General features: G+C 43.9%; 3 protein-coding genes across 3 annotated transcripts in view; 1 reads left to right on the top strand and 2 right to left on the bottom strand.

The window, feature by feature from the left end:
• Positions 1-27,302, bottom strand: part of LOC126559226 (DNA-directed RNA polymerase II subunit RPB7) — a 240,333-nt gene that overhangs the window by 21,250 nt on the left and 191,781 nt on the right. The gene's annotated exons all lie outside the window — the stretch shown is intronic.
• Positions 1-27,302, bottom strand: part of LOC126557269 (ATP-dependent Clp protease ATP-binding subunit clpX-like, mitochondrial) — a 399,590-nt gene that overhangs the window by 295,469 nt on the left and 76,819 nt on the right. The window lies entirely within an intron of this gene.
• Positions 1-27,302, top strand: part of LOC126556717 (serine/threonine-protein kinase minibrain) — a 40,395-nt gene that overhangs the window by 8,494 nt on the left and 4,599 nt on the right. Inside the window, exons 2-8 of the mRNA XM_050212162.1 lie at positions 15,324-15,445; positions 15,562-15,699; positions 23,382-23,550; positions 23,629-23,796; positions 23,920-24,093; positions 25,078-25,190; positions 25,270-25,849. Of these exons, the coding sequence (XP_050068119.1) occupies positions 15,324-15,445; positions 15,562-15,699; positions 23,382-23,550; positions 23,629-23,796; positions 23,920-24,093; positions 25,078-25,190; positions 25,270-25,849 (1,464 nt within the window). The remainder of the gene's footprint in view (positions 1-15,323; positions 15,446-15,561; positions 15,700-23,381; positions 23,551-23,628; positions 23,797-23,919; positions 24,094-25,077; positions 25,191-25,269; positions 25,850-27,302) is intronic.

Genomic DNA, 27,302 nt, shown 5'->3' with positions numbered 1-27,302 from the left:
ATTCTATATTTGTTCTCATCTTTTTTTTCGGGTCCGGTGAGATCATCGAAGGACGCACCAAAATATCGCCTTGCCGTAAAGAACTGAGCATGCAACTGGTGAGTTTGCGTGTTCTCCCTCTCGTCCATTGACACGCAAGCACAAACGAGATCCTTTTACGAACGCGCACTTCCTGTATTTATATTGATCGTCCCCTAAAGTCATAGCCCCAACAAAGTATGACTCAACCACACCTCCAGTGATGATGAAAACAACAGTTCAAGAACGGTTGGATTCTGCCTTTGTGGGAGGATGCTCGATGGCACTTGTACCGTGTATGGCCTTCCGCGTAGTATGGCCGTCCGTGTATCCGCTACGGACGAAGGCAGCGGAGAGGAGGCTGGGGGGGGGGGGGGGGGAGAGGGAAAGTCAAGTGATCGCCAGCATTGATCGGCCAGCGTTGGCGGCGTTTGGCCGCAAAAAGAAAGCGCGTCAAGAATGTCGTTCGTCCTTCGATGCTGCTTTGTGTGACAACCGACGGGGTAGATCGCGTCTTCACTGTTCTTGTTGCATAGCGCGCCGTAACGCCAGAGCGATGTATCGGCGCTCGGATGGGTGAATCGATTGGCCCCAAGGGAGATGGAGAGAATCACGTCATCCCGCCTCCCCACCACGTCACTGCGTCGTCTCATTGCTGCCAAGAATCGACGGTGTTGAAATGTGCGTTTTTTTTTGTTTTCTTATTTGCATCACTCCCTTGTTAGACCACGCACCACAACCTGGCTTGTTGGTTTCGACTGATTTTGTGCAAACCACTTTAGTGTCTGTTCGCGTCTTCGACGGAGCGGACAGACTGCCCAAAAGCGGATCCTTTCTTACTGTCGGATGTTTACCTTCGACACGGGCGCTGTTTGTTGCGTTTGCGTGAAGAGTAGTCGGTCTGTTTGAGTGAAGTAAAAGTGGCTGCGTTTCGTGAGGTGATCGATCAAACGCATTTAATATACAGTGTTCATGCTCTCGAAAAGCAGCAGTGCATCGTAACATAATTTTCGTGGTTCTTTTGCCATTGAAGTGCATAACAAATAGTGTAGAACTTACAGAACTGTATGCATCGGTGCTTAGAAACACGAAACACTCTTAGTTTCCCTTGTTGAGCAAAGGATCTTGATTGCTTATAGTACCTGATAGACGTGTTACTCAATCAGGCGTGTACGGTTGCATAACTTTCCTTACGTTTTTTGGTGCACGACCGATCGTGTTTGGATGATCGAGAATGAAACATTAAAAATTAAAATTAAATTTACACCACAAGGAAGCGATTTTTGATGATGTTTTCCTCTTTCGGATAATATGCATAATAATAATAGAATAAATAAATTACAAAAATGTCTTACGGTGGTGAAGTATTGCGGCTCTTTTCGTGAGTCTGCATCTGTTCGTTTGCTGCCAAATATTCACGATCGCTCGATTACTACATTAACCGCCCCCCGGGGGGTCGGGTTGGCGTAGGAAGAACCAAACTAGGAGAGAAGATAGCGAAGGAAGTGCGTCACGGGCGCTCACCTAGCTTTTCTCATCGCTCTTACGTACGTTGCCGTTGTCGCACGGGAATTGGCGATAATAATAGACGGCAACGGCAACGATATCGCGTGTTTGTGTGTACTGCGAGGAAGGAGAGGTATCAAACGGTGGGGGGGGGGGGGTTTGTCTAGTTGGACGGTACACTCCTCGGCAACAGCAAAGATTTGGCATTCGTTTCCTTACTCGCACAAACACACACACACACCCAAATACACACTAACCCCTGTGCGTGTCCTGCGGTTTTGCAATTGCTCTAATAAAAAATCCATCTTTTGCCAGTTGAGTGAAATACGTTGCTAAATGTGAGAAGTTTTAGTAGTAACTTCCCTTTTCTCCCTTACGTCCTGTGAAAGTTAGCCGAATTTTACTACAAATCTTGAAAAGGTTTAGTGCACTGGGCGAACCGTTTGGTCCTTCTATCGTTCATAAAAGACTCGAGACACTAAAGTTCGCTGAGCGGGGTAAACTGCTGCTACACAATGACCAGCGCACTATGCTACATTTCCTCCTCGACCCTTACGCAGTCCTGGGCAACGAAGGATGATTACGGTAAGTGTGCGAATGCAGTGTTTTGTTTGTGTGGCTGTGTGGCTGGGCTGGGATCAACAGGTTACGTTCCTGCAGGGAGCAAAACCACCGACTAAATGGGAACAATGAACAAGAGTATGAACCCACCACCACCGCTTTTCATCGAACGATTTTCACACCGTTTAAGCAGCATCTGAACAGAAAGTCGGTAGAGATCGAACCGCGGATCGTGCTGTGTGTGCGGATTGTTGTTTATTTTGGGCTTTTTTTTTTTGGTTTTGCTGTCGAGCCGTTCTAAGATCAATGAACGGTTTTAGAACGTGGGATGCGGTTCGTTGACTTTTCCGCGTTCGAGATATTTCGCAAATGATACTACAATCAGAGATGGTTTTGCCATCTCAATCAGTGCTTTTACTATTTAAAAAAATCTGTGGAGAGCTGAAACGAGTTCTTAAAAGGTGGCGTTTGGTCTTTTAACAATATAATTTCATCATCATCATCATGTTGGCCTACTCTTTTAAAGAGCACGCCGTCGTGACATGGCCCGATCAACAATAGATCTCCAGGAAACTTGATCCCTGGCTGCAGCTTCCCATCCATGTAGGCACCCGATCTCCTAAAGGTCTCCCTTCACCTGATCCAGCCAACAAACTCACAGAGCTGACGAATACCTTCTTGGCGGGGCATGAGTTCGGCATCCTCACACTCCATGCTCGAACACACCGCCAAAGATCCGGTCCGGAGGATGCGACGCTCAAACACGCCAAGAGCGTTTGCATCCTCCGCTCGGAAGGTCCAAGACTCGTCGCCATATAGCGGACGTTACCGGGCGAATCAGTGTGCGATATATCTCTTCTGGATCTCAGCAGACGGTGAAGGGTCGTAGCAGGCACGATTCCCCTGCAAAATGCGTCTACGGATTTCGCTGCTGACATCGTTATCCGAAGTTACGACAGTCCCAAGATAGCAGAACTCCTCTTCTACCTCGAGGTTGTCGCCGTCGACTAACATGCTGCTTCCCACTCGGGCTCTATCACGATCAGAACCTCCGGCAAGCAGGTATTTCGTCTTTGTCGCATTGATCATCATATCCAATTCTTGCTGCTTCACGGTTCAGTCCGGTGTACGCCTCACAAATCTTCGCTGTCGTCTTGCCAACGATATCAATGTCATCCGCGGAGCCAAGAAATTGAAGAGACCGATAGAGATATGACACCTTCCAAGGCTATATTGAACAGTAGACAGAAGAGTCCGTCGCCTTGCCACATACCCCTGTGAGAATAGAACGATTCCGACAACATTGTCGATACTGCACCCCATTCATGGTGGCCTTTAGCAGCCGGATCAGCTTTCCTGGAGAGTGGTGCCGCTGCATTATGCTCCATAGCTCATTCCGATCTATGATATCGTAACCCGCCTTGAAATCGAATGAACAGATGGTGCATAGGATTCTGGGGCTCTCGGCACTTCTGGAGGATCTGCCGAAGAGTGAAGATTTGGTCGGTGGTGGATTTGCCTCCAACAGAACCTTCTCGAGCCTTCAAACACACTATGCAAGGCATTAAGTTTTAGTTTTATTTGATAAAAATTTCGAATCCCTCGCACGCTTAGGAGATAACCTATCTGTTCCCTCTACGAAACGCCATTGAAAGGAGCATAAATAAGGTCCTGGCTAATGTCTACGATTCGTGTGCAATTTACAATCGAATAATGTAAAGAACGTGCAATACACTTGAAATCTTGCTTCTGGTGACCCCGATTTTAGTTGGTGAGCAAGCAAACCACACCCTGGTCGCTGGTAGCCGGGTGCTGGTCTTTCACGTAGCTGTTTATGGGGTAAACGAGACCACCATAATAAGGACCTCCCGTGGACGTCCTCGGTGGTTATTGTGTCTGGATCTGGAGATCGTTTCGTTTGATAGCGTCGTGCAGTATGGGGCGAAATGGAGGTGTTGTCTGGCTGACATTTGGTCGTTGGTAATTCGTTTTTATACATCTGAGACAACAAAGGAGAATGGCTTCAAAGGTGACAAATATACTGGCAGGCGCAGGGTGAAAGGAAATTTAGAAATAGGAAATCTTATTCTCCAAATGCATCCAAGTATTAAAACACACAATCTTTTCTTGTCGCTGCTCCAATCATATCGAATGCTTTCCCGATGAACAATACTGTTCGAAGGATTATGACCGTCATTATGTACTGAAGGATTACCATTATGGTACGGTCTGTGGCGCTTTATCAGTATGACGAGGAACCCGGTCTCTCACCCATCAGCAGTGCCCACGTCGAGCGGGCTAAACATTACATTTACGCTGATGCGGAGGTATAATGGAGAATGATATCGTTGCAGTAAAGTAGGATATTTGCGATGTGATTATTCGCCAGCCAGCCAGTAGCAGTAAAGTTGGTTTCGATGGCAAAAGCAACGACGCCCGTGACGGCTCTGTATTCGTGCTCGTCCACGGTTGATACGGGCAGCGGGAAGGGAGGGGGAAATGGGGGTTCGCAGGGGCAAAGGTTAGAATTTTGGGATGCAAATTAGATGCAAGCAAAATTGTGTGTTTGGCCACTATCGTGCGCCGTCTGTGTTGGTTGGGAACCGTGCAAGTGCGAGTAGTCAACCAAGTCCTCGTTTTGGGACCATTCCCCGAACCTTTCACCCCTGGACGATACGGTGGTTGTGTGAGAAAACAAGGGCTCTCGGGTGTTCGGTGGAAATGGGAAGACGTTTTTTGGGGGGGGGGGGGGGGGGGTTTGGTTGATATGTTCTTCTTCTTCTTGTGACGGGTAATTTTCTTTTTCCGGGCTTTTGGATCAGGATCTTCTATCCGATTGCGATACAAAACCTCTCTCCTCGGAGCGGACAGAGGGAGTATTTAGAGGGGGTGGGAAACGGTGTACAACATTAACTTTATCTTCGACGACGTCTCGGGTTGTGATTGTATTGTTTTTCCGTCTGGTCGAATCAGGGTATTTTAGATGAAGAAGGAATGGATCAAGAAGAGACGTCGGGGGTTAGTCTGGAAAACTCGGGAGAGAGAGAGAGAGAGAGAGAGGAAGAGGTGAACGAAAATAAAAGAAAATAACTGTCTTACTTAAAGGTCATTGGATTTTCGTGGGGATGTTAAAGAAGACCCCGAACCTTTGGGGTAAAATTCGCTTTGCTAACTCCAGATGAAAAAGCTGGCTGGATAGAACAGACAAAGAAATGCGCGGGACACGGGGCTAGGGCCTGGGTGTTTTTTTGTGGAATGATGAAAAAGGATTGCTCAAAGTTGTGAAGTTGTTTTCCCGTCTCGTCGTTACCATCCCTTTTGAGCTTGTTCACTTCGTTTCGGTTAACCTCCACGTGCTGCTACTGTCTGGGTCGGATTCGATTTAATGTTCATTTTTAAATTTTCTCGCCTGATTTCGGGACACGATTGAACAAAAAAAGGTTGAAAAGGTGATTTGTATTACCGATGCATACTGTGGGTCCGTCTGCCGCTAAACGAGACGCTGGATTGTCGTCATCATCATCATTCGTCGAAGGGTTCAACTTTGGAAGATAGCAAAAAAAGTGTTATGACAATAATGCAAGTTTTGACTGAAAATCGCTTCTTGAGAAAACCCCAAAAAGCCAGCTTTTTATCCTATAATTTGCAGGCTTTTTCTTCTGTCTTTTGACACTTACATAATTAGGTTCATTGTTCAATTGTAATGACCCTGAAAATTGTACAAATTGTTTTAATTTTTAACATATAAAGCAAGCAAAGAAACTGTTTTAAATGTTAAAAGTTCAAACATAGAATCGATCACATCAAAAGCAGTAAGCAATACCGCTCGCAGGCGACAAAGACAGTAAAGGTGAAGCACACACAGATATCGAGTGAACTTATTTCTCGATGACTGTCCTTGGTTTTTGCGTTCGGCTCCGTTCATGCATGGCATTGCCCAACGGTAAGAAGACGATCGGTCGAGTGAGAACGCAATATTCCGTGCTCAGGCAAAAAAGCTGGGATGCACCATTTTTTTTGTGTGTGTGTGCTCTTGTCTAGACGGATAAAGAAACCGGAGAACCGGAAATACTTGATTGAATTACAGTCGGTTCCTGGGAGATTCGCGTGCGCACGGGGCTCCATTCCTTGCCGTTGTGAAGAGTTCCTGCTGAATTTGGTTCGCCGTGTCTTTGGCGGAAGTTTGTCTGTCATGTCAATTTATCTTTCTTTCTGCTTTACTTTACTGTCCTATGTTTGTCGCTCTACTTTCATTCCCCTTTTTTCTTCTGATTGATGTCTACTGCTGCTGAGGACAGTGATTTCATGAGAAGATCAGTTTGGGTGAATGTAGTGTAGGCCAGATTGTGTTCCCACCTGCGTTGGGAACATGGTGGTATTAGTGGTTGTAATTTTTCACTCTTGTATGTTGGATTTACGTGTAATATAATAACCCAAGCGACCAATAAAGCAACCATTTCACCTCTAATTGATTAAACCGTATTGATTGTTAAGGGACAGTCTGGAAGCGGTCTTCAAGGCGGCAAGACCGGGAATCAAATCCCATCCGGACCGTTACTTTTTTGTCTCCTGAAGGACTACGTGGTATCAGCAAGTCTAGTAATAATCCATTCGATGGCTGGTGTGACCCCTAGTTGGTCGTTAAGCAAAGATGAAATACTTTAGCTCAATAGCCTTAAAAAAAAAAATGGAACCCTTCATGACAATTGCCAGCTATCGTGGTGCAAGATTGGTTAGTCACCAACTCTCATCAACAAGCGGCTGCGGTTATTTGCAGCCTCATTTTGCAGCTTACCAATAATCCATCGTGTTCGAATGTCAAGCAAAAGAAATTGAGCAACGCAGCCAAGAGCATTATTTTTGCTTCCGAAAATACAAATCAACCGCGCCACGCCACCACGTGTAGCCGCCCCCCGGGGTGAACTGTGGGAGCAAACAAGATGGTCTCACCCACGCGCTCGCACCCACCAACAACGGAAAAGCTTACGGAAATCCCACGGATTTTCTTTCGGTGCTGATTTCATCTTAGCTTTTGCACCTTTAACACACCAGCCAGTGTGGTATGTGTTGTTACTGCTTTATCCCTAATTGAGAATGCAGAAGCTGACATTGGGAGTGTGGGAGAAGGGTCGCCATCCCGGAGTGGGCGGATGTGGGACATTGGATGGATGGCAAGCCAGCCAGTCGCTGCCGGTTTGGGCTTTGATAAGCGTGGGAGAAAATCGAAACCTTAGGCTTCGCTAAGTAGTGCGACCGCTTGCGACGCACGTTTTTCTTTGCTGGGACAGGTTTGGATCAGGTTTTATCGATCTTATTAGGCTTAATGCAATTTAGTGTATTTATTGTAGAATAGAAGAAAGTACCTGTAAATGCCTTAAAGCATGTTACTGTTTGGTGAATGTTCTCATGAACATACAAGAATTCTTAAGTACTGTTCATTTAGAATTTGATCACTCTATCTTATCACTCTATCTTAGAGCCCCCAGCAGCTGCTATATGGAATTTTTTGACACCTATGAGTAGCTATTGGAGGACTCTTCCCTCTTATGGAGTAGTTTTTGGCGTGATCGTGCTTCTTTCAGTTATTATTAACGATGGAGCTGTAACGTAGACAATTAATTGTGCATACCCACCCCCTAGAAAATTCCACTTGGTCCGAGAGAGAAATAGGAAAATTTCTTAAAAACGCGTCTTCTACTTTTGAATATGTTTTGAAACGGTTTCGGGAACGTCAAAACATGGCTAGAACCGTTGAAGATGTTGAGCGATTTGAGGCAAGATTCTGGTCAAAAATTTTATGTTGCCACAGCACAAGTATTGCGAGCCATCTGCAGCTGTGGGAGCACAAAACACGGCTTTTTATAACAAATCAATTCATAAACTCGACATTTTCTGAAAAGCAGTGTCTGGAAAAGTGTGTTTTGCTTTTTAATAAAGTTCCTAAAGGCCCAATTAAGCTCTGGCCAGATTTCCCAACTGTCCAACACTCATACTATTGGAAAAACAGCTACTGAAGTGGATAAAACCAGTTGTGCGGCAACTTAAAAGTGGGGTCAAAAGAAAATTGCTTAAATTTATCCGTACATAAACAAAACATTTTTCTTTAATTTTATGATAAAAGAACATTAACAAAACTTTCGTTTAATGTAGAAATTATATTTCTACGTTAACAATTTCTCTTTTTACAGCCTGTGATGAGTGGCCGAATTCTAAATGAATGACACTTTAGTAAAACAAGTATTAAACTAATCAATTGGCCCGGTTACAGGGCTACGCAACAAAGCTCTGTGGTATATCTTAATACCAGAGTGTGCGCTTTTTCAGTAAGCATAAAAACATATTCAAATTTGACCGTCTAATAATTTAAGAGCTGAGGTATTTCGGGGAAGGTGGCAAGCGTTTTTGTCGGAGTCGTTTAGCGAAGATACTAATCCATGGTACGAAAAGATCTAAAATGCTCAACATTGCGCAACCGTTAATTCTGACCTGCATCCTCTGCAGAGTATCGATCTCGATAATTCCGGTGAAATTTTTCGCAAAGATCGTCCACGAACGCGTCTTAAAGGCGGTGAGGATTCTGAGGCATTCCTTCAGAAAAAATGAGAGGTTCCTTTCGATAGCATAACTTTAACCGAAGGCAGTACCGTTCCATCTGCGATATCGGTATCGCGATATCGGTGAGATGAAAGTGGTTAATCCACTGTTTCCCAGGACTGTTGTACAGTAGCAGTCGTCGGGTTGGCTTTGCAAAACGATAATGGGCCGGATCTTCTTGATACGTCAAACTGCATGCGGCTACATCATTGGCCCGGGGGCCTCGTTGATCAGGAGGTGGAGCGTACTTCGACCAGGAGGGACCCCGCCAAACAGAGGAGTTTCAGCGAACAGGGAGCCTCACGGGTTAGGGAACCTCCTGTGGGAATTACACTCCATAGGATGTGTGATGGAGAGACATTGTAGATATCATGAATACGGAGAAACTGCACATCCAAGTAGGGGTAAAGTCTACTCTAGTGTACGGCATTACCCCTTTTCATACAATTTGTATGGAGAAAATTTTAACATCCAAGTAGGGGCAAAAACTACGCTTTGCACATTGTAAAATAACAAAATGTTATGTACATAACCACATTTAAGGGTTAACAGAAATTCTGTCTGTATGTCAGTCAGTCCGAACGAGTCCGTAAATCATTTCCCCGGGCGGATTGTTTGGGCGAGGCACGAAAAAACTCGCGAAACAAGTGAGATCAAAATTGAATACCGATAATCGCCCCAAACGTCACACACTTTAAGACCAAAAAAAAAAAAAAAAAGAAAAAAAAAATGGAAGCTAACATTTGCTACCCACGCGCCTTTTGCTTTACACCTACATTAGGTTTGGGGCAAATTGATTTTTGGTCACGTGGTAATGCGCACGAAAAGGGATACAACGGGTACCGTGACAACAGGTCGTGTGAAGAAGAAAAAATGGCCAACACCATTAGCATGAAACCAGAGCAGAGAGATGATAATGATGGATGCATATTAGGGGATTGGCTTTTAGGGCAAAAATTCGACTCAGCTCACGAGGTAAGGAAGTGCTTCATTTATTGGCAAGCTGCTTTCTCATGGAAATCTACACTGCTGATGCATTATTACAATTTATCTGTTTCGTTTAAGACAACCGGTGGTGACAAAAGTAATTGATGAATAAAAGGTATTCCACGGTAGAAAACTGTTTAAGTTGATTTAAAAAAATAAAGCAATTTTTCCGATAATTCACCATGTACGATACGAACACATGATGTGTTTGTGTTGTGCGGAAATGGAAAATATCTTTTCTTTTTAACTCTTCCGCAAAAACCCACAGTCTGGAGGACATCTGGAAGAGGCAGAGAGAGGAGAGAGAGAGGCTGGTTTCGACATTGGTTGCGTTCGTTCGCACGGCACCGGCAAATGAAAAATGAGAATGAATTATGGGTCTATTTTTGAACCTGTGACTTCATATGCAACCATCAACAATTTCTTGCAGTGGAGGGGGGTTTAGTAAACTCTGGCACGAAACCTTGGCAGGGGGGAGGGGGGAGGGAGTGGAAAAAAAGTATACCAAAAACACAATTGGGACAGTTGTCGGGGATGACAGGGAACCGTGCAAAGACACATCGAAACCTTTGCATAGGTGTGTTTATATGCTATGCTTTGCTCTCTATTTGGCCGTGCCTTGATCCATAGGTGTGGTGAAGGGGGGGGGGGGGGGGGAAACACACGGTAGCGAACGAGGTAGCGTGAGGAAAATTTTCGGCTGGTGGGTGTTTATTTTATGTATCGTGAAACATGATCTTTGTTGAAAAGAAAATTTATTGCACACGTTTTCTACCACGCTCAGTTTATACATTAGATATAGAGCAAGGTTTAAACAAAATCCTTTCTTGAATCCGTTTCGTACAATGTTTACACAAAAACTGAACACAACTTGAGGATAACCACGAGCCGATCAAAAACTCAAAATGAATACAAGAAAATTGGGGTAAATATAAAGCTTCAAAAATTATTCAAATTCGCCAAAGCCAAGCAGCTTTTGGTTTTAATGCAATGCTTCGAAAGATATTCTACCCCGATCGACTGCCGGTCAATTATGATGGTGGTGTGTCCCATGGCGCGGTGTGCGCTAAGAATGAAATCGGAAGAACGAGCGCTCGCCGTTGTAACGAAACCCGGCTGGTTGGTGGTTGCCGGACCGATGGTTACCGTTTCCTAGGTCAGTTTTGTTGATGCAAGGGAAAAATGTGTTTCCGTCCGTATTAATTATGTGTTGTTTGTGTGCGAAAGTACTTAATTATAGCGCCCAGCGCAGTTGATGTTGCATTTTTTTTTGTTTTCACACTTGAATCGATGGTTGGGGAGCTGTGCATTTTTCGCATTTTTTTTTGGATCATAGTTCGGTTGTGGAGGCGACAGGCGCGCCGGTCTTCACATGGCAGCACCGGTGTTCAAATCCCATCCGGCGGAACACGTCGTGCACGTAGAAGGAATGTTTTTTTTAAAGAACAAACGACGCATATAGAAAATATAATTCACAAAAGAAAGGAAAAAAAAAACGATCTTTAAAAACATCAGTTTCTGTTCTGATCTGTTCAACATTTTCAATTGATTTTTAAAATATAAGGAAGTTATTTTAAATTCACTTGCAGTCACTTACCTTTAACCCACAACAAACGATAACAGATTGAGCTGCGCAATCTTTTTTTTTTTAATGTTAATTTGGTGGCACAACGTGAGAGAGATAAATGTGTGAAAAGAAGCCAACAAAAAAGTGATCTGAGCCGCTTCTAACCCGTCGTGTACTTTGCTCTGGCCACATATGTTATTTATAGCTTCGCTAATCCACCTACGCACCTTCGTCTGAGGAAAGTGTATTGCCGTCATGCGACTGTTAGCTTACTTTCATGTAAAAGTCGTCTAGTTATTGTCTTTTTTTTGCTTGTGAAATCAAATTACGCCTTTTTAAATTCATTTTATATGTTTCTCATTAGATGGAATTTAGCACTTTTAACAGAATTTGTTTTATATATAAACTTCTGATCTTTTCGTATTTTTAGTTGGCAATGTGTATGACGAAACAGCCGTGTTAGGACCAATTCGAAATAGGGCCGGGGGTGAAACTGTGGGCTGGTGTTGTAATACGCTAAAAATAGCGCCGCAACGCACACACACACCGCGTACTGCGTTGGTGGGCGGTCGCTTTTTACTGCGACCCGCGAGACAGTAAAGCATGAGCCGACTGGGACGTCCGGTTCGTGCATGGGCTACTTCTAAACTTATACAAATGTCCCGGTGCAAAATTGTGTGCTGGTGCTGTTGCATTTCTGGCGGTGCTGGCGCGTCGACCACGGTCGACATCGCCTTTTGATGAACAGCGTGCCAGTGTGTGTGTGTGTGTGGGTTGTGTAGCTCAGTCTCTATTTCTCTCACCGTTGTTATATCTTGACACTTTGGCAGACAGAAGAGACAATCGGAAGCTTGAGTTGTCAGTTTACCTTTACCGGCGCAAGAAACTTAATAGCTGAGCGACGGTTAGAGTAGACATACCAAGACCAAGCGATCTCATTCGTGTCGTGCTTTTTCGGGCATAGATTCGCAAGCCTCAAACATAGGTACGCGAAGGAATGCAAAAGACGAAGACGAAACAGCGAGCATGAGCAGCATGTTCTCAGGTGTAAAAATCGACGACCGTTCGAACACCCTACACACCTCTTCCGTGCGAATACGATTGATGCTGGTCGGCGGTCTAGGGCTTCCAAACTCCTCCCGGCATACCTTTTTAGTTCGTTGCTCGCGAGAGTTACCGTTTGGCCGAGTCTCCCGGAATTCCTATTGCTCAGCATTCCGATTTGGTGATCGTGTGGTTGCATACGATGCCATTTGAACCGCATAGTGTTGCTGCTGAAGCTGAATCATGGTAGGCGGCCGTTGGCGGCCTATGTGTGTTGGTATGCACGGGAAGGAAATTCCCCCGAAACCGGTTTACCTTGGAGCCCGGTTTCAACGCGAAATGACGCGAGTGCAAGCATGGGTTGCAGAAACATGGGTCGCGAGAGATGACGGATGAATAATGATGCAGCAGTGTGATGCGGCCGCCGGTGACTCGCTCGCGAGATGAAATGCAACTGCACAGACAGACATCATAGCGCACATAATGGAGGGTGTTAGCTAGCGATCGCCAACTGATGGATACGTTTACGGCCACCCTGAACACTCACGGTCATCACATTAACTTTTGTCGTGCTTTTGTCATTGTAGCGGTGGTGGGTGCAGCTATTGAAACATAGCTTGATTTTAACCTTTTTTTTACTGATTTCCCTTATTTTGGAGAAGTACGAGACGAATGCTGCGGACCTTTCTGACAATCAATTTTTGAAATGCAGAAGTTTACAACTGTCTAAAGAAGGGCCTGCTGTAGACGCGCACCTCGTTTAATAGTATGAGTTGTCGATAAATAAGTTGAGCTGACCATCTGTGGTTGATATCGAAGATTTCAGAGTGACGAGTTTCCGTTATAGCTTCTTGTCATGGTCGTTCAATTATTGTTGTTAATATACACTGTTCGATTGAATGTGTAACCTGATACACTCGTTTCATGTGCGTACGTTACCCTGTCTAATACTGTCGGTGAAACGGTAAAGCTTTTTCCCAGGCATGAGACATCTGGTGCTCAGTGTGAAGTTACTAACATCATTCTTGGCTTGGCAATGGTTGAAAAGGGATGTTTTGTTCTGTGCTTTTGCCTGTGTTTGTAACCAAAAAGTTTCGAATCTAGCTTTTTATGCTGGAAAGTCGTCTCCATCGGTCCAAAGTTCCGATCTTACATGATAAGCAAAATTGACCACAACAGCTGCTCCATTTCCGGCCCAAATAATGCCTACAAAAGTATTGCACGACCCATCGAATGACTGGTGTGGTCTCAACATCAATCTAAAGCTACATCTGCGTCAGTTGAAAGGACAGCTGTATGCGTATGGAGACGTCATGTGGGTAGTTGTAGTGAGGCTCACTCGGCTTCTTCTTGGCTTAACGACGTACTAGGTCACGCCCGCCATCGATTGGATTTCCTCGTTGATAGACAGCCGGGGTCCGCATTACGGGGGAACGATCTGAATGGGACTTGAATCCCGGTCCAGCCTTGTGAAGGCAGGTCTCTACAACGTCTCTAGTTGTTGTTGCCTTGCACTGATCGATGGTTGTGTTTTTGTCATCTTAACGGCAAAGACACATCCAAAGTGTGTATATTTCTTTCAGAACACGGACGAATGGGTAATATTTTTATGGAATAGAGAATTATTATATATTTACCAGCTTATTTATAATTGATTCTGGTTGCACACTCCAAGTCATTCAAAGAAACACATTAAATACAGTAAATTGTTCCAGTACAACGTACTGAAATGTACATTATCTTGTTAGCAATAATGTGACGTTTGAAGTATAAATATAAAACATACAAGGAATTGACCGATCAAGAATGATTGTCAAAATACAGTAGTTTCACGAATAAACCTTTGGTAAAACTAAAGACAATGCATGAGAGGAAAGCATTATGTAAAAGAATATCTTACTTCCAAGCTATCCATCGTTTGTGAATCGCTAAAAGACAGTTGATCGTAGCAATATCCGGAACTTCTCGAGGAAACCTTAAGAAGTTTTATGAAGGATAAATCTAACGATCTTAAAAAAAAAAGTCCATCAAGTAAGCATTAGGAAACTATGTTCATGAAGAGGCGATCGATCGATCGTTATGGTAGAGTGACAATTGAATTAAATATTACTTCCGGTCGTAACATTGTGCATCGTTGAAACGCACCTTAAGCGATTCACTCTGGCAGCAGATCATGTCACTCAGTTATGCTTTTGTGTGTCTGCGTGGTATGACCAACGTGTGCACATAAGTAGTAATTTAAAAAAGAATAAAATATATTTCATGAAACGATTATAGTTACTTACATCGATATTTCTGATTGAGAAATACAGAGAGCGAAAGCGAGAGAGAGAGAGAGAGAGAGAGAGAGAGAGAGAGAGAGAGAGAGAGAGAGAGAGAGAGAGAGAGAGAGAGAGAGAGAGAGAGTGGAAAGAAGATCAATAAAGGGAACGAAAATAGATGTAAAGAAGAATGTGATGTATCTTCTCCCCCAGGCAAAGATACTTCGGCGCTACACTCTCACACACGTGTCGGTCGCTGAGACGCAACTCCACTCTGTACGCAACGATCGAGCCGGGAGCTTTTTCGATGCTGACGCACCTGTACGCCGCACAGCGAAAGAACGAAGGCGGCATAGAAGGAGAAGTTCGTTAACCTTATTTCCGGCTCAATTATTCGGCTGTTGTCGTCGGTTCTGTTCGCCTGCTCTTGAGCCGGTCGCGATGTTTTGGAGGGAAAAAAGTGATGGCCATTCTAATGTTGGGATTTCGATGCGGTTTGGCAACTTGGAGCTTGTTTTTGTAATTTTCTCTTTCTTATGTCCGTTCGACCCGGTTGACGCTTATCTGTGTTCGTGTTGCGAACGCCATTTTCAATGTGTCGGAGAATGGGTAGAACCGGAGTTCTTGCGATCGCATGCGAGACACGTGGGATTTTTTTCAAGTATTTATCGGATTGTACAACATTTGATTGTTTGATGCAAGTTTATGCGTAGCTTGCTTTAACAAATTAGGAATGTAATAAGTTGTATTAATGTAACGCTTTGTGGTTTTCTTTCTCGCTTCAGTGGCAGCACAGTTTGCTTCCGGCAATGTTCCTGACTCAACGCGGCAAAGGCATCATGCGCCGCTCTACGGAAGACTGGTTACAGAAGAACATTTACCTGCCGTACATCGTGATATACACCAGGTGAGAACACAATAACAATGATCATCGAACCTTGTGTCGTTTGTAATTGTAAGCGCTTCCCCCTTCCCCCCCCCAATCCAATTAACCGATTGCTTTCGTTTTTTTCTTCTTCTCAGCGTTCGATAAGCCCTACATCATCAACCGATATCCGGGCGATGGAAGCTCGGATACCGGTCCTTTTTCGAGATCCAGCTACAGCACCCCTGCGAAAGTTGAGCGTCGACCTGATCAAAACCTACAAACATATAAACGAGGTGGGTGATAAAAATATAGATGATGCCCTAACATTAGGGCGGCAGTGAGTGGAATATTCAGTGCTCAATTTTTGGCACTAATGCGGAAGCACTTTCAAAGCGTGCAGATAACAGATTGCTAGTTCGTTTAAGCTCGTGTGTTCGGCGTTAATACTTATTTGCTCCATAGTCTATGAGCTGAGCACGAGAATCCTGTACAAATTTTTAATTTTCCCATCTATTGTACGTGCCTTATCAAAGCTCCACTCGTGAAAAGTCCGACGTCCGATGATGGTCATTGTTAATTGAATTATAATAATGTCCCGTCATATATCCATTTCGAATCCTCCGCGCTGTGTACAGTGTTGCCCACCTCTGTGTGGAGCCAGCATTCTGGCACGTACCACATTTAAATATACATGAGTGTGTGTGTGTGTGTCTGTGTGGGTTTGGGCCAGGGAAATGTTGCTCTCCGTTTGGACCACCAAACCATTGGGTCCAGTTGGGTGACGCATGAGCCCGATGAGTAAGAGAAAACTCCACTTGACGATGCCTGCGAAACACTCACCGCAGCTTTGTTGGGCAGTTTGTTGGCGCCAGCAACCAGCTGGAGGATCCGTTGCCACTAAAACGGCGTGCAGAATAATACCTCCATCGTCGGAGAAAGGGCCAAGGATAAGAAGAGCAGCCTATCGAGAAGCAGTCGGGATTTGGTCATCTGTTTGATCTGCTTCAAGTATGCTTCAGGCCGACTGGAGCCCCTGATAAGTTGATGTCCACGACATCCTTTCGATTTCTCAAAGTGTGAACAAAAAAAGTCATCATAAAAGGAAGAAAATTGTTATGAAACGAAACGCGCTTGGCCATGTGCGAAAAGAAGCGATCAAATCGTTAGCGTAATTTTGTATTGTTTTTTTATTGCGCAATGATGAAAACTATGGTTTGTTTTCTATATTTTATTTATAAAGTATGATGTTCAGTCCAGAACTATTTGCCTTGGATTGGTAAGAATTAATGAAACCAAGAGTGACCAAAAAAAGAGCAAATTGATAAGAGTCAGTAGAAAGGTATGAAAGATAAATCAAAAGCGATATATTATTATCAAACTTTATATCCTTTTCTGGCGAAGAAGAAGATTTTGGAACCAAAATAATCACCAATCACTAGACACTTCGTCTCTGCGAAGATCTTTGAACAGTGTGTCAAATACAAATTGAAGAAAAAGTTCGTTATTAATAAAAGTGATCGAAGCAGATTTATTATAATTTTTCAACTTGTTTTTGCTACATAATTAATAATTGCTAATTTGCTAATTTTTCACAATTCATATATAGAATTTTATATGTAAAACGATAGAATCGTGTCTAGTACTTCATTAAAACCATCAATAGACAAAAATGGAACTGATTATTCCAATAGTAGTTTGAAATTTGTGACATTTCGTCGGACTCTGTGTGGAGAAGCTGCCGTAGAAACCAATTATTTTGAAGCACTGGCACGTGAGCACTTGGAGGTTTGATTTTTATTTTTTTGGTAATTTTTCTGTCTTTCGAGATAGATGGGCGCAATCATTAAAATGGCAAAATTTCTAATTGTTTTGAGTTGATTGTGTACATGTGAAAACTGCTTTTGTCGTGCTGGTTTTTCGTGGTGAATTGGACAAGGCATTGGTTAAACAAATGATGATGCTTGAAAATGTTCTACTGTCGATGATTGGTTTATTTAACAAGTGTAATGAGTATTTGAGAGCTTTATTTTCGTCTTCAATTTAGAACCTTTAGAAACCCTTTTTCTGCCACTTGTTGCTTTCTTTAAATCATCATCGTTAAATCCGGCGCAATGTTTTAGTCGGTGCATCAGTGTCACACTTGATAATAAAAACACAACAATCACTATTTCGTGCAGGTCACAAAAATATTTAGTTCCGTGGAGCTTGTGCATGACAATTTAAAACATTCGCTTTTTTTTGCCCATCGTCACAATGTATGTAAATGTAACAGCCACGGGTTAAGCTTGTAAAAAGATGGTTATTGCTTTTTTCTCCCATTTGTCCGTTCCGCATTATCCTTCGGGATGTTATCACTGGTGAGCGCTCTTGTCTGCTCTGCCTTCTGCGTGTATGCGAGAACTGTCCAATACCGCAGCAACAGAAGTTAACCCAATCCGGACATTCTTCGCGTGCGATTTATTACCGCAAAGTGACGGCGAAAGAAATTGAAATTCGAACGGCGTGTGAGCTCGCGTTTTGTACTGCTGCACGTTTGCCTCGGTTCCAGTTCCATCCGCTCTGTGCCTGTGCCTACCACCACCTACCCCACGGAGGGTGTGTACGGGGGAACGATGGATGCGCGAACCTTTCATTATTGGAATTTTAATGTAAATTCTTTCACATTTCGTCATGACATTCGGCAGGAGGCGAGCAATGCGTGTGAAGTAGCTGCAGTGGTGCCGGATAAGAATGGGAACTGGTGTCGCGTTTTTCATCTATGACGCCGTACGCTTTGACACTTATCGGATAACATTGCCAATTGCTATAGTGTATTACGTGAACTGTGTAGCATTTCATGTTTCGTTCTGATTGTTCATGTGTTTAAATTAAAATACAAACGCATACAAACATAATACTTTCCAGCCATAAGCCATAAGCATAAGCGTAAGCTTGAATGCGGTCAATGAACCTTTTTACGGGATCAAAAATCAATCCACCTGAATCTGGAATAGAAATGCAAGAAGAAAAAATGGGGGAGGGAAAAACGATAATAACAAAGTACAAGCAAATACGGGCATGAAACCGAAACCATTTTAGAAGCACTTGTTCCTGGCCATTGGCCAGCAGTTGATGTCGGAACAGTAAAAATAGGGTATTGAAAACAATTGAACCGAATCCATAATCTAGAGCGGTAGTAATATTAACTGGCACTGCTGTTGATACTCCTCGCAACGCCACCACCACCAGTGCTCCAATCGACCGTTCCGTTCATTACTGAATACTTCATCAAACAATGGAAAAATGAGCGGATGAAGGTAGACGATGATACGGCAACGGGGGAAAATGCTGTGAGAAACTGTGAGTTAATGAGAAGCTCAAGGATGCTTTATAATAGGCCAAATATCGTCTCCCCCCGGTCCGTCCCGAACTCCTGTCAGTTCCTGTGTACAAACTCGGCTTCCATGTTCAATGTGAAAGATGAATTTGTTAGCATTGGTACTGCTACTGCTGCTGCTGCTGCTGCTGCTGCTGCTGCTGCTGCTGTCATCCCAGTCGGACCGTTACTTTTGCCACTATCCATCTCCAAACTGTTGCCAAGTTGCTTTCCATTCCATTTGATTCATGGCTTACTTCGATTCCTGCTCCGAATTGACCACTTGTGGTCTAACAATTCGTTATCGTTCGAAAAATCGTTGAAATATAGAAGAGTGCTACTGGTGTATTGGCGTTTCTATGCACCGAGCAACGAATAGTTTGCAAAGAGTTACCGCATATACATAATACGATATTGTGTCTGCACCAGGCGCCTCCATGTTGGCATATATTTTAATACGCTTGCTTAACAACGTTTCAAATTTATTCATGTGAACATTCCATCTTTAAAAAATGGAGAAAAAAAACCATGTTAGAGCAATTTTCGAACCTCGAATCGCACAACGTGCTTCACCAATTTGAAATGCGCGTTTGGTTGTGCAGTGTGCGAAGCTGGGGTTAGTTGTGGCCGCTCCAAAGCGAACTTGTGCACACGATATCGATTTTCTTCCGGCCCGACAGCAACAGCAGTAGCAGCAGCATCATCCCAACAGGCATCAGCAGCAAGCGCACACATAAGGGTGGACGCGTCTGTCGTTGTGTCGCTGTTGGCCCCGCGTTCGTGTGTACCTTAGTGTCGTTGGCGGCCGCTCTGGGAAAGTCCGCGTGTGGTGTTGTAAGTGGCATCGTTAGAGTTTTCCTTCTGTTTCTGCGGTGCTTTTCATTCGCTCCGCTTTCAAAATCTCGCTCTATTTATCTATCTGTCTGCCTCGCTCTTTATCACTGTGTCTCTCTCTTTTTTACTCTCTCTCTCACTTAAACACACACGCACACTGGCTCATTCGTATTTTGCTTTTATTCTAAGTCTGCATTCTTTTGAATTTTTTTTTTTTACTACCAAACCCCATTTTCAGCACCGTAGTACCGAATGTCCGACGCTTCGGAGCCGCATCATCGCATTGCCCTTCTCATGCGGATGTGCTGGTAGTGGTGATGTGTCTAAATGGAATGGAATCTCCCACATCGGGAGCTCCATTTTCCGATGGCGATGGCTCTCGTGGCCGTATCTGTCTGTCAGCGAAGATTGGTCGAACCGTGTCTGCCTGTGGTGGTCGCCCCGACGCTTTTTCCGTCGGGCGGTATGTTTGATGAATTTTCCTTGCGATGGAACCTTTTTTTTTTTGCTTTCCTTCCGAATGATCTGATGCATTTGATGCAACAAAATATGGATTAGATACGAAAACAGATGGTGTTTGTCCGCTTAAAAGTAGCTATAAAAGAACTGCAATCGATAAAAAAAAGGTGGATAAATTCGGTGTGTGCACTAAAATACTGAGTTGAACAACCAGGCGTCTCCATCAGCAGGCATCTTTTTATATTGGTATTGCTGGAGAATATTCGCTGTTTGGCATTTTGAATCAAGGCGAAAAGTCTGTTAATTTTGTATTATTGTATCAATCAACATTCCGTTAATAAGACATGCAAGAAGAAATATAAAATTTCATCTACGTTTAAGAAAAAAACCATGGTGATACCGCCTTTTGCTTCATAATATAGAAAAAAAAATAAAAGTTGCCAACGAATTCCATATCTGACACATCGTAAGTATATAGCAAACACCTTCATTCGCTAGAGAAAGAGAACCCGCTGGTCGATGCTGTTGATGAAACTAACATGTCTCTGTGCACGTAGAAAATGCACCACCACAGTAGAACAGGACCGTTATGTGTTGTATGCAACGGTGCCTCAGTGGTAGTGATGCTAAAACATCCTAGATTCATCTCCACCACTATGAACTGTGGAGAGGTTTTTTTCCAGCAGAAGAAGAAGGGTACATTGAAGTGTGCGGGAAGCAGGCGGCGGCTCGCAGCTGACACGATGCAGCAGATCTCACAAATTGAGACGCTGGCTGCTGCAGTCGACGATCGATGATTTATGACAGTTGCTTCAGCTGCGTGCCGTTGAGGATGATGGCTGAAAAGTGTTGATCCATACATGCATGGCAGTTTTTTTTTTAAAGTAAAATAGCTATCGATACATTGAAGGGAAAGGCTTTGGCCTGTCTCATTGATGATTTAAATCTATGCAGTTGTTTTATGTGTATTGCATAAAATCATCCTTCTTCTCCTACATTTTTTTTTCTTACAACTATAAAACAAAACGCATTAAACTGGTTTACACAGCAATTCCTCGAAACGATTCATCAACGCTTTTCCCTACTGCGAAGATGCTGCCTCTTTTCTACATGTTACCATGCTGACGTTCATTTGCACTCAACGCGACAGACGCTTGCTGTTTCGTCCGCTGCTTCCGTCCCCTGCTGAAAGCACTGTCGCAGACAATTTCCATCCATCCATCCCAACTGCGTCTGCTGGTTGATTTTTCCCAGGTTATATATGGGGTGGTACTGTCTAGCCTTCCCATACCAACCGAGACTTTCCCCGCCCTTTCTCGGGAAGGTTTCGCATTTGGCGGGCGGCAAGCGGGGATCACATCTGACGCTGTGTGCGAGACCGCGCACTTGCTTTTATCAGGTGGCACTTTATACACTGTACATGGGCACACGCACACCAGAGCACCGTCGGTGTGTCGTATGTGTTTGTGGGTGTCCGTCGCAATTCCAGGCACACACACGAATGATGTAGAGGGAGGGAGAAGGGGTTTGTCGCGACAGAGGGGCAGTGTGTACGGCCCCAACAGCGCCACCCGTGAGAGAAATAGGTTAGGAAAGGTCAGAAAGAGCGCTCGTTGCCCCCCTGCAAGCGGCTACTTCCTACCGACTTTCCGTTTATCGTGGTGAAAAATCCTACAGGATGTATGTGTATGTGTGACGGCGCAGGAAAATGTGTAGATGGGGCTTGGTTAGTTTCGTCCGTATGCTTGAGAGTGTTGAGTCTCTCCTCGATTTGGCGAGAGTCGATCGACGGGGGAGCGATGGACCCACTGCGAGCACAGAGCGACCACGGAGGCTTCGGTATGATGTGGTGCCGGTGCCGGGAATGGTGATTAATCGTCTCCCGGTTGAGTACCGTGCGACCATTCTTTAGGAAGGATAATAATCTAGCTAGACGAAGTAAAAGACGAGATGAGATCGAGAGAGTGAGAGTGGTTGAATAGGAGATTTTCTCTCGAAAGGAGAAAGATAGAATTTACAGACAGTCTGTCGTTGATTGGAGAGATTTTAGATCCTGTCCTGTCTGTGTTTCGTATCCTAATACCCCTTTTGTTGCGTTTCCTGCCACGGCTTCCTCTGTTTGATATATGGGTCTGCATTTAGCGCCAGCCAGTTCCTGAACCCGGAGACGTTTTGCTTTTCGTCAGCAGTTATTTTATAACATTCGATTTGTTAAGCATTACTGCGCTGGGCTCATGGCTATGCAGTGAAGATGAGCGACGAGTGAAGATTGTTGATGGTTGAACGACATCTTAACCTTCCAGTATGTTAGTATTGTCCAATTAACGCAGGAAAATGGCTGTTTTGTTGATTGTCAATTTATTCTGACTTAATAAATAATTCTGATACGGTTAAATGCAATCATTTGATTAACAGATGGTGTTTCAATCCAATTGTTCCATAGTTTATCTATTCTAGAATTGTAATTTAAATAAGTTTTTGAACAGTTTACACTTAGCTTCCATTTCCGGTCTAATTTTCCTTGAGTGTCTCCCTACGTGGACTATATTTGTTATAATGAAAAATGCACAAAGACACAATATTGAACGCCTAAAGCTCTGCTTATGATTGTATTTTTGGCTGTTTCTTTTCGCTCCTATCTTGCATACAGACACACACACACATGTACACACACACACACGTCTTCAGCAGACCACGACCACGTTTTCTCACTGGTCGTCGCAGTACGTTGGTGGAAAGAGAAGTTGCTCTTTCCCCGGCACAGTATGTGCCCTCGAGGAATCATTCGGGAATGTCTGAGATGTGATGGGTTTGACTGTTCCTTCGGGTATGGATTGTTGCTCTTACCGCTGCCTACCATCATCATCATCATCAAAATCATTGCGACGGTATGGCATACGATTGCTGCAACATTCTTTTGTTCTCGCTCGGGAACATGATGCAAGTGACAGGCGAAAGAATCGAGTCACTGTGTGCGAGAGCGGTCGACCAACGCGGGTACCGCCGACACTACTGGATGCTGCTGCTGTGCAGTTTGCTGAGCAGAATGTTTGGCGGTGGCGTTGACAGCGCGCCCACCCACCAGCTAATGCCATCTTGTACACTGCGGAACACTAGAACAAAACGTAGGGAAATCTCTTATTCTTCGATCCTCTGAACACACTGCCTAATGCACACGAAAAGGAAAAGAATGAATGAAGTAAACAGGGAACAGAGAAAGCTTTTCAAATGCCGCAAACAGGCGTGTTAGAATCCGATGCGCTAATGTGACGTTTAATTATTTTTTCTCTCCCCTGTGTACGCTTCGCCCCTGTCCCGGGCCCTCAGGTTTACTATGCCAAAAAGAAGCGAAGAGCTCAACAAACCCAGGGAGAAGACACGTCCCACAAAAAGGAACGGAAGCTGTACAACGATGGCTACGACGACGAGAATCATGACTATATCATTAAAAATGGCGAGAAATTTCTCGATCGATACGAGATCGACTCACTGATCGGTAAGTCATCAGTCACGTCATCGGTAATGGTCAGCTTTTTTAATGTTTATTTTCCGTTTCTTACCCTGTACGGAACAGGCAAAGGAAGCTTCGGTCAGGTGGTGAAAGCATTTGACCACGAGGAACGCTGTCAGGTGGCGATCAAGATCATTAAAAACAAGAAACCCTTCCTAAACCAAGCACAAATCGAGGTCAAGCTGCTAGAAATGATGAATCGGGCTGATGCGGAAAACAAGTACTACATCGGTAAGTAATGTTCACTAATCGCTTTATGCCCAATTGTTGTGATGTGTGAGATGAAATATGCTCACTAATGATTTAAAAAAAATCCCCCCATCTTCTATATATATGTCTTTTTTCTGATTTCAGTTAAGCTAAAACGACACTTTATGTGGCGAAACCATCTATGTTTAGTATTCGAACTGTTATCCTATAATTTATTCGATCTTCTGCGCAATACAAACTTCCGCGGCGTATCACTGAACCTGACGAAAAAGTTTGCCCAGCAATTATGCACGGCGTTATTATTTTTAAGTACACCAGGTAAGTTGTTCTACCACCATCATGTGTTGGGAGGTTCTGTATGCTACAGGGTGAATTTAGTATTCAACACCATTATGCACTTCAAGTAAGGATACAGTTGGTTAGTAGCGGGCAAGTCAATTTAAAAGATGCCTTTAATGCTTACTGCATAAATAGTGATAGTAATGTTCCTTTTTTTTCGGAACATTACCATTTCGGAACGTAACGGAACTTGTTGCTTTTCCGATAGGAACGGAACAAACAAACGGAACAAAAATTCCGTGGATCAAGGACAGTCGTCTCTTTAGAGGACTGCAGGCTCCAAAAAAAAAGAACTTTTTTTTATCAAAAAACGAGCCGAATCATCGGTAACAGCTGCTTTGGTATTTTGAGTATTGCTTTCGTAGTAATATAATGGAACTTTATACAACAAAAAAGGTGCACGTCTTAACATTCTCATGGACAGTAAGATGTAGGTGCAATGACATCCTTTGTAGTTTTATTTGAACCCAGGTTAAACCGTACCACAGAATGAACGGAACGAATCTAATAAGTTTGGAACAAAAAATTCTCCTCATAGCAAGGCATAGTGGAATGCGTCTTCAGACACAGTGAATGAAACTGTGTACCGCGTGGCATAGAGAAAGCAGTAATTGTAGGGTTTTTCTCCGCGAAAATACATAGCAAACCGAATCATGTTAAAAGGGTCGGTTATTTGCATTAAATACACAACACACCACTGGAAGTGAATAACTAATAGCACTGCAGTTCGATTTTGGTGCAGGACTGTTTACCATTAGTACAGCGGTATGGTTTGGTGAACAATATTTTGTAAAATTTCCATATCCTTAATTTAATCTGCAGTAGCATTTACCTGCACACGTCTCGTTATTGTTATTACTTCCAACATGGCGCATGTTGGCAAAAGAACATCCTGCAACACGATTCTATATTCCAGTAAACGTTCTGCTATGGCTCTTACTCTAACGATTGTTTCTTTTACAGAATTAAATATCATACACTGTGATTTGAAACCTGAAAATATACTACTTTGTAACCCAAAACGATCAGCAATTAAGATAGTGGATTTTGGCAGCTCCTGTCAGTTGGGACAGCGGGTAAGTACTTTGCGCGACGCACCTATCGACTGTTTCCGATGATTTATAATCCAATTCGTATCGTTCTTGCTGTTCGCAGATATATCAGTACATACAATCACGATTCTACCGATCGCCAGAGGTACTGCTGGGGATACCGTACGACTTAGCAATCGATATGTGGTCGCTCGGGTGCATCCTGGTCGAGATGCACACCGGAGAGCCACTGTTCTCCGGTTCGAACGAAGCGGACCAGATCAATCGGATCGTGGAGGTGCTCGGCATGCCGCCGAAGCACATCCTCGATCAGGCGCACAAAACACGCAAATTCTTCGAGAAGCTTCCGTCGGACGGTAGCTACGTGCTGCGAAAGACACAGAACCAGCGTAAATACAAGCCGCCCGGTTCGCGCAAGCTGCACGACATCCTGGGCGTTGAGACAGGTGGTCCGGGTGGGAGGCGGCACGGCGAACCCGGGCATAGCGTTTCGGACTATCTTAAGTTTAAGGACCTCATCCTAAGAATGTTGGACTACGACCCGAAAACGCGGGTCACACCGTACTATGCCTTGCAACACAACTTCTTCAAGCGAACCTCGGACGAAAGCACCAACACAGCCAACACGATCAGCTCGCTAAGCACGAGTCCATCGGTCAGCACACAAGATCAACCCAGCCATGGTGAGTATAGGCAGTCGCGTCAACGACGCAGCATGCTACCTTTGCTACCAGCTGTCGTCGTAGATGATGAGAATAAGGGTGCAGCAACGAATGTGGTTCCGTTACCGCCGCCATCCCACACGGCTGCAACTGTTTTCTCACACCACATCTCGTCGTACCTTCCTTCCGCCTTCCTTGCCTCTAAGAGCAGTGACCATCATCATGATCGTCGCTACCATCAGCAAAACCCTAAATCCATCATCCAACCAAAGCTTGCTGCCCTTGCTATGTTGCCATCGGCTAAATGCTTAACCTCATCCTCATCAAAGTCGTCATCGTCGACGGCTTCGTCGTCGTCGTCGTCGTCGTCCTCATCATCATCTACATCGTCACTATCAGCATCATCCATGTCCGCTTCAGCATCTGCCTCCGGATCTTCCACTTTGTCATCCATTTCAGTTGGTGGTGTTGGTGGCGGAACAGTCGGTTCCAGGATAACGAAGTGTGCCAAAATTTCCCAACCAGAGCTTGACGCTAGGTTGCAAAACATACACCTCGTACATCACTCGGCTGCAGCTGATAACGAGAAGGCTTACCTTTCGTCCTCCTATCTGAAGTAGAAGACGAATGCTTTCGTACACCCAAAGGTGGTTGTAAAACTTGTGTGAATAGGGGGTTTCGTTTTATTCTTACCTAAACTTCATGCATACATTGCTTTGGGATTCGGTTTTTGTTTTCACACACACACACACCATGACAATATTAACGATGGATATCTCAAATGATGCTTAGCTTAGAGCAGCCGATAAAGGTGAATGGATTCGTGTTTTTTTTGCGTAGTATGTGCGTGTGGTGTGTTTTTGTGTGTGTGTGTGTGTTATTTGCTCTCTAGCATATTAAACTAACAGCGTCGTGTACTCCCCAAACACAGTAACGTATGCATTAAAAAAACAGATAAAAATGTTCCAATTTTTCCATCACCTGATGGTGATTCCTGATGGTCGATCCACCGGCCAGCGAGTGGTCAATGGTTGACTACATAAAGGTCAAATTTGAGAGCATTATCTCTTTGCTTACATAAGCAAGGACGAAAACGCCCCAGTATCCGATCACAATTTTCTTGATCAATTTGTAGATGAAAATCTATCCAAATAATTGTAAAGTCAAAAAATTGATGAAATAGGAGACCTTTTAACATAGAAAAATGTCAACAAATAATTTTTTAAAAAGTATGACTTAAGTATCGACAAATCGACCCGCAAAGGTGACGAATTGGCAAAGAATTGATATTTGTCTTAAATTAAATAACTCTTATTAATGAAAACAATGCAATTTTATTGGTTACAGTATCTTTTATCTTTTAATTTTACCATGCATCTAAAAAACAGTCGCTTTTTTAATGCATACGTTATTGAACTCTCGTAATACTGCTTGTAATGTACGTTAACGTACAGCTCCAGATCGTCTTTTGGCT

This window comes from Anopheles maculipalpis, chromosome 2RL, assembly GCF_943734695.1.
Source record: "Anopheles maculipalpis chromosome 2RL, idAnoMacuDA_375_x, whole genome shotgun sequence".
In the NCBI taxonomy this organism is placed as follows: domain Eukaryota; kingdom Metazoa; phylum Arthropoda; class Insecta; order Diptera; family Culicidae; genus Anopheles; species Anopheles maculipalpis.
The sequence above is the reverse complement of the archived record's forward strand: the minus strand, read 5'-3'. Positions and strand labels throughout refer to the sequence as shown.